Source organism: Papaver somniferum, chromosome 1, assembly GCF_003573695.1.
Source record: "Papaver somniferum cultivar HN1 chromosome 1, ASM357369v1, whole genome shotgun sequence".
Lineage (NCBI taxonomy): Eukaryota > Viridiplantae > Streptophyta > Magnoliopsida > Ranunculales > Papaveraceae > Papaver > Papaver somniferum.
Window position 1 is genome coordinate 33,658,006 of NC_039358.1, and position 8,767 is coordinate 33,666,772.

Here is an 8,767-nt window from a genome sequence, read left to right on the forward strand (position 1 = left end):
GAAAATTAGGCTCCGGCCCAACCCACGGATAACCCATAATATGAGGCCCTTAATTAAAAAAAGTTTAAATCTAGGCCCCGAGTTTTTAAAAGACTTTGATACCCTTATGCATATTGTCAAGCCCATAATTAAATAAAATTTAAATCTAGGCCCAAGATTATTAAATCTAGGCCCGAAATTATTAAAATACAGTGGAAGGTGTAAACAGAAGTTACACATGCATATGGCATGTGTAACCAGAAGTTACACATCCTTATGATATGTGTAATGCAAAGTTACACTTGTATATATATGCAAAAAAATAGACATCAAAAAAAACACACAAAAAAAAAATACAGTTATTACTTTAATAGGCCTGTCAATGGAAGAATATCCGTCGGATATTTAGAAATCCGATATCCGACATGTTAAGCACTACCGGATATTCGATATCCGATAATATCCTACAGGATATCAGAATCAGATATCGATTCCGATAGGCTAAGCTGTCGGATATCCGATAAATATCCGATAGTATCCGGTTATAACAAAAAAGCTTAAAAACCCCTGTAAAACATTTTCATAATTGACACTTATGGGATATTTATCCGACAATATCCGATAATATCCGATACTAGACTCGAAATTAGGATAAATTACAAATAAGTTCCTATACTATCGGATATCGGATATTAACATTTCGGATGGGGTCTAATCCGTTTCCGATATGTTAAGGAAGAAATATCCGATAAAATATCCGATCTGATATCCGATATCCGATAAAACGGATAAAATCCTATAGGATCTCGAATACTCGGAAACGGATACCGGATATCGGACAAATATTGACAGGCCTATACTTTAATATTCATTTACAATAATTTCTTATCATGTGTAACTAGAAGTTACACACACATCTGTTTAGTGTAATTGAGAGTTACATATGTGTCTATCTAGTGTAACTGAGAGTTACACATGCATCTGACTTGTGTATTCAGCGTCAACTCCAGTTCCAGCGAGACCATTACCACGTTTAAGCAATTAGCTTTTATGAAGTTATCTAAAACCTGAAATATAACAACAAGCAATCAGTATTTATACGATTAAAATGAACAATACATAAAACAATGTATATTTCAGTTTCACAAGCATCTGACTATGTAGCTGCGGTTACACATGCATCTGAATTGTGTAACTGAGAGTTACACATGCATATAACATGTGTAACTAGGAGATACACATTCATCTGGCTAGTGTAGCTAGCAGTTATACATGCATATGACTAGTGTAAATAGGAGTTACATATGCATATTGGTATGTGTACCCAAAATCAGTATGTGTAAGTAAAAGTTACACATCTAATTAGCATGTGTAACTTGCAGATACACATGCATCTGAATTATGTAATTAGGAGTTACACATGCATCAGACTTGGATATTTCAACATAAAATCAGCAAATCCATCTCTAAATGTAATTAGGAGTTACACATGCATCAGACTTGGATATTATTCATGCAAGCATTTTTTTTACTGTTTTTCCTGTGCTTTTTTGGGCTCCGTTGGGACTTATCACAGGAAAAAAGTAACAAACACAAGACTATTAGGAGTGTAACTGCGAGTTACACATGTATCTGGCTTGTGTAAATAAGAGTTACACATGTATATAGCATGTGTAACTAGGAGTTACACTTACGCATGACTTGTGTAATCGGAAGTTACACATGTATCTGACTGTGTAAATAAGAGTTACACATGTATACGCATGTGTAACTAGGATTTACACTCCGCATGTCTAACTTGCCTAAATTGATTACAAAATAGTTCCTCACATTTTGAGTGACATGGACATATATGTCATGTGCATTCCAGACGAACTTGGCGGCTAAAAAAACACCACAGTAAATATCTCTTGACACTGAAATGATACTAGTTATGCCACTTTCATTATTCATGATAAGCATTTTTTCTACTGTTTTCCCAATACATTTTTGGGCTCCATTGGACTTATCACATGAAAAAATTGACAACACAAGACTATTAGGGTAACTGCGAGTTACACATGTATCTGGCTTGTGTAATAGAGTTACGCATGTATATAGCATGTGTACTAGGAGTTACACTTCCGCATGACTTGTGTAATCGGAAGTTAATATGCATATTGCTTCTGTACTAAGAAGGTAAATAGATTTTGCACGGAAGATTTTATGAAAATGTGAATACTATCCAAAATAAATTAAATGCTACCATCTTAAAATACTTACCAGTATTGTATGAAAGGTTGTTCCGACTTCCTCGTGCTTCATATAAAAACTTCTCGACAAACATCTTAGAGGAGAACTCTCCTCATCCAAAAGTGATTGCCAGTTACTTGGATAGACAACTAGACATACTTACTACCATGGCGCAAGCATGAAGTTGAGCATTAGAACTTACTGCAATTTGCTTATTTTCCATCACTTCCAGCTCGACCTGCTTCCTGATAGATTGATGGTATGCCTCCAAACCTGTCATCAAAAAGCATAAGTAGAGCAAAAAATAATTTGACAACGTGTAGAGAAACTTTAGATGCCTGTATATAAAATGATCAAATACTTACTGTAGGGATGAGTAAATATAAATATATAGGTGGCCTACCTAATGAATGTTCTCGGTACGCTTGACTTGTCTATCCCCATTCCGAAAGGAAATAATCCTTTTGACTATCTTAGCATAGGACGAGGTTAAAACAAAATCAAGTAGCATTGCACGTTTCCCTCAATAAGTGTTGATCGTATAGCCTCTCTGAGAAAAGATTGTATACTTTGTACTTCCCCTACAAAATTAAGATATATCAACAGGCCATACAAGAAGCATTTCACTAGCATATCAATACACGAAATATTGCCACCCACCATAACTACTTCAAAAATGAACCACACAAATGAACAGAAAGAAAGATATGAAAAGTAAGAACACATATTATAGTATGTTTAGCTTGATTATCAGACTCAAATCAAACAACAAGTTGGCAGGAAAAAAACAACAACCACCAACTAGTTAAAATGCATACACAGGACAACAAAATATGATAATTGCGGAATGCTGAAATGTGTCCTAATTGTTCTCAGTTAAGTAAATAAATATCAAAAAGTAAAACAATGTCCAGTCGTAAAAACTTGACAAAAACCACAATTTAGTAACCTAATCTGCTTTACCTGTATATTGACTACTGATATGTAACTTTTCATTCCATCCCATTGTTCTTCCATTTTTTTTTATTATTTGACAACACCATTACCAGTAATTGACGCTCTACAAGAGATATTAGCTGATGACAAAATTGAGATAAAATTTCGATTACATATATAATCTAAGTCTTGAAATCGTATTGCGTCATTTTGCTTAAATTTGAAAAATTAAAGGAAATATAGATTGAACTAAAAATTATTAGTTAAAAACAGATAAAATTAGAGATGAGCAAAAATCAGTTCGAAAATCGAAGTATATGAAATTTGTATCAAATATATGGGTAAAAGAGATAATGATTCACTGATTTCAACTCTGAAAACCAATTTTTGATCGAGATAACAGATTAAAAGATATATCGATTGTTGTTCAAGAACCCTAGAAATTTTTCTTGAATTTTTTTTCAAAATTTTCCTCTCAAAAGTTAGATTAATGTGACATTATAACAGACCTAACTCTGATTATGATTTTAATAATAGATTTAACATGAAATCAAGCTTTTAAAAGTTATCAAAATCATAAAATTATTTTTCAAAAATAAAAATTTGAAAATCGAAGAATCTACCTATTGAATTGAAATGTTAAAGATAAAGGAAACTTACTTGTTTTGTAGGAGAATCTTCTGATTCATTTGCTGGTGATGATTCTCACCGTACTTTTTCATTAACTTTCACTAAATCTTCAAGAACAAGTGACGTTGATGTTAAATCTAGCTTTTGATGATGAGTTCAACCGATCTGTAATTCTTAGATCTAGGTTTTGAAATGGTTTTTTCGCTGAAATTTTCGATCAGAAATCACATCTTCTCTGTGTGCTTCATCTAAAGAGAGAGAATGAAAAAAGAAAATGAAACCGATAATAAAACCTCTAGCTAATTCCATTAGATATATATAGTTAGGGGTATTCTTGGTATTATCAAATTACCATGGCTGAAAACTTTATTAACAGACCCTGAATTCTAAAGTTTTGGGCCTAAAAATATCAAAATGTGAAAGAATGGAGTTGATAGTGAATGATCCATTTTGTGGGGCTTCTATATATTGAACCCATACAATAGGGGGTTATAGTATTTTTCACTTATGGATTATCTGGAATGAACGAATTGTCTTTGATTATGGGCATAAGTCTTGTTTTCATGGGAAATTAGGGGGAGACCCAATAAAAATAATATTCTCGTTCTCAGGCCCACAATTAATTTTGTATACCGTGACACCCATAATTATATGAAATTATTATATGAATCAATACATAACTGGTTATGCATACTATCTTTTCAGGCATAACTCGTTATGCATACTATCTTTTTCAAGGGTATAATTGGCAGCGTAACTTGGACATAACATATCTAAAAATCCGCGCCTTAGAATTTTACAAATTTTATATCGTTGGAAATCTTTTTAAAAGAGCTACGCAACGAGTACAAACAAGAATATCAAATTTTTGTTTTTAACGAAAAAATCGGAGGTGATCCTCATTTTAAGGAAATTTTTTGAAAACTTGATACTTAACCATTATGCAGTCACCAAAAACGATGCATAACACATTCTGCAGACGCATAACGAATTATGCAACCATTTTTTCGAAGTTATGTAACCATTGTTTTGGTTGATTTTAGCCGTACATATAAAAAATTGATGCATAATGCAGTATGCATCCATATTTACGGATGCATATCAGATTATGCATCTATTTTCTCGATGCATAATGCATTATGTAGCCATATTTTCGGACGCATAACAGGTTATGCAGGTTTTCTGGACTGCATAACAAGTTATGCAACAAATACTGTAGATGCATAACAGGTTATGCATCCATTTTCACGAATGCATAACATGTTATGCAGACAGTTTCTCGACTGAATGACATGTTATGCAGTCATAACCACATCATCATCTTCTTTCATGTTTCATTAAGTCCCACGCAAACCATTATCTTTCAGTTATTCGGGGGCTCTTGGTCAAAATCATGTATTTACACCATCATCTTCTTTCATGTATTTACACCATCATCTGCAATTAAACTTGCATAACAGGTTATGCAGGTTTTCTGGACTGCATAACAAGTTATGCAACAAATTTTGTAGACGCATAACAGGTTATGCATCCATTTTCACGAATGCATAACATGTTATGCAGACAGTTTCTCGACTGAATGACATGTTATGCAGTCATAACCACATCATCATCTTCTTTCATGTTTCATTAACTTCCACGCAAACCATTATCTTTCAGTTATTCGGGGCTCTTGGTCAAAATCATGTATTTACACCATCATCTTCTTTCATGTATTTACACCATTATCTGCAATTAAACCTTCTTCACAACTCATCCAGTATTGCTTACTCCAACTCAATTCACGGCCGAGAGTTTCATAAAAATCTGAAATTCATTTCAAAATCTTCACTGAAAACAAGTTTTGATCATAAATCTATGATGACCAAACCGTGTTCTACAAACCCATTTAGGGATTTAATGGGTTTTTTGCTGCTGCCATTAATAACAGTAGTGAATTTAAATTGTAATGAAGAGAATCGATAGTAAGAGTGTTCGTTGTTAATTCGAAGAAGAAGACAATTTGGTGCTGATGTTGAGATCAATCGAATTTAGACATGAATTTGTTCTCGAAATCAATCGAATCTCTCCCTTTTTCTGAGATCGTATAGTGGAGAAGAAGAAGAAGAAAAAAAAAGACGAAGAAAAAGAAGAATAAAAAAAAAGACAGAAACATAATTTTATATATTTTGGGTTTGAGAATAATTTTCTTCCAGAATTTGAATGCGCGCCTGTAATTTTGGGAACGTGGGTTTCACAGTAGAAACATCAGGGAGAATGGGTCTCCCTGTAGTTTTCACTTGTTTTTACTGGTAACAAGAAGTTTAATGGTTCAACTATCAGTGTGTTTACCCGGAATCCGATCACTCATAAAGAACGGGAATTCACAATCGTTTGTGGAACCGGATATTTTCGATTTGCCCATGGGCTTATAAGTGCTAAGACATACCAGTCTGGTAATAAAAATGCTATTGTCAAGTACAATTGTACTATTAATTCGAATTTTGAATAACATTGTACTAAAAGTTAAGGTTTCAACTTTCAAGTCTTCACATGAAACTGTTTCATGTCTGTGTATTGATGATTTCTTTGTAATTGTACCTCATCCTCCTTGTATTTCTTGTATGGTTGTCATAGCAAGGCCTATTAGTATTGCTCTAAAGACGTTTATGTCTAACATAAGAAGATTAAATCCGCTTCGGAAAATGCAATCAAACACAATATTACCAGAGGATTCTAAGCGATGACAGTACCCAAAATCCCATCCAAAAACCAATTGTGACGCCATGATTGAAAATAATAATATTTATCGTACATGTAGATATAAACTATGAATCAAAAGACAAATTAGGAAATTTTAGGAAAATACACACAAATACGCTTCGGTAGCCCATTGAATGGCTTCCTGTCCAAAACTGTCACCTGTCTACGTGAACATGAGCATCGATTCACCAGCTTAGCTACACCAGCAGTAGAAATCAAATCGACTGTAGATTGCCTTAAGCAGCCAAATTGCCCTTGACTTTGTGCACCAGAAAAGTCTTCGCAGCAACCTCCACCACTGCACCTTGATCCCTTCCTAATCCTTCCAAACTAAATTAACTAGTCGTACCAGGTCATGGACGTGGACGTGGATGAAGTATGGTGCCACAAAAATACATATTTTACCTAGTAGTTAGCTGGTTCATTATTCTTTGCAGCAACCGTTATATCTGCATTTCTATACGTTGGTGTGTGCTATTGTTTATACATGCGACAGTCTATTTCACAGCCATTTGTATATTGCACGCACCTAACTCAATAATACATGTCAAAATGCTAGTTTAGTGATAATTGCAGGTGCTTAAAGGAATCAACAATAAGTAAAACAGCATCTACAACTCGTGGTCAATGGCACTATTTCCTCAATTATTGGTAAGGTCTGTATTATTTTTTCTATGAACGCTCAAGTCTTCATCAGTAGGGGTCCCTGCCTAGTGCTTGTCCACCAGCTCAAGATAACCTAAAAACTCGGAAGTAGTGGTTCCTAGAAATCTATATCTATTTCCCATTCAATCATTGATCATATGTCCATCCATCAACCTACCTTACAGTAGAGTTACAGACAGTTGAAGAGAAAGAGAGGAGTACGTCTTCAAAAAAAAATCATGGCTTCCCTGAAATTTTTTTCATTTCTTGCCGTTGCAATGGTTTTATCCATGTCTAACTCACAAGCTCATCAGGAGGGTAATTGGGGGGACGAAACGGTTCCATACACAATGGGTCTGGAGATGATGACAAAGTTACGCTTTTACTTCCACGATATTGTCGTCGGAGATAACCCAACGGCTGTTAGGATAGCGGAGGCACCAGGAACGAATTCTTCTCCTACGTTTTTCGGGGCATTGGTGATGATAGATGATCCATTAACTGAAGGACCCGACATAAACTCTAGACTGGTGGGTCGAGCTCAAGGTTTTTATGGATTATCCGGAATGAACGAAATATCTTTGATTATGGGAATGAGTCTAGTTTTTACTGCCAATCAGAAGTTCAACGGGTCTACTATTAGTGTTTTTAGCCAAAATCCTGTTACCCATACAGAACGAGAATTCGCAATTGTTGGTGGTACAGGGTATTTTCAGTTTGCTCGTGGGTTTATAAGTGTTAGAACTTATAACGGTACTGGTCCAAATCCTATCGTCGAGTATAATTGTACTATCGTTCACCCAAGGAAAATGTCGTTCTATTAGCCAAGGAAAATTGGAATCGAGCTTTAGGATCCAAAATCTCTATAGGGTCAAATCTTGTATTTGTTTCTGTTATTGCATTTGTAATTATAAATTTATCTCTACAGTACTTCAGCTGGTAGTACGTACACTTTACATTTAACTTCAAAGTTCTAAGCTGACAAAATAAAAAATCACCGGCAATTATCCAGTTGCTTTTAAGATGGCCGAAGCACCCGAGAACTCACATTTCCACAACTAGGTCCAGGATTGTACACGAAGGATGACCCTGTTACCAATCCGGGACGCTCTGCCCAATATGGAACCTGCACAAGCAATTATATATACACAAAATTGGTTAAAAAGACCAAACAACAATTTCTGGGTGAAAAAGATATGTAAAATTTAATACTGTTTAAATGGACGAGAATGTAAAAATAGCCAGGATGTAAACAGTTTCATCCTACCCATTTTCAAATACTTTTTCTTATTTTTAATTTACATCAGGATGCATCCAGTTTCATCCTCGCTCCTTTTTAAGTTTAAGCCAGGATGAATCCAGTTTCATTCTTGCTATTTTTTTGTGTCCATTTCACCCATACCAATTTTTACTCGTCCATTAGAACCATGTTTTAAAAATATTTGGATAAATGACTCATTTTCCGTTATACATAATACTTAAATATCCAAGAGAGATTTTTTTTTTTTTTTTTTTGGATGCAAAAGATGAAATTTCATTAATTAGGGAAAACTCCCATATCTAATAGTAACTGACTTTCAATGTGTCTAGGCGGTTGATCAAA

General features: G+C 34.5%; 1 protein-coding gene across 1 annotated transcript; it reads left to right on the forward strand.

Moving 5' to 3' along the window:
- The first annotated feature begins 7,442 nt into the window (after nt 1-7,442).
- On the forward strand, nt 7,443-7,988 carry LOC113281335 (dirigent protein 2-like). Its single transcript, XM_026530071.1, has one exon. The coding sequence runs from the start codon at nt 7,443-7,445 to the stop codon at nt 7,986-7,988; it is 546 nt and encodes a 181-aa protein (XP_026385856.1).
- The last annotated feature ends 779 nt before the right edge of the window (nt 7,989-8,767 follow it).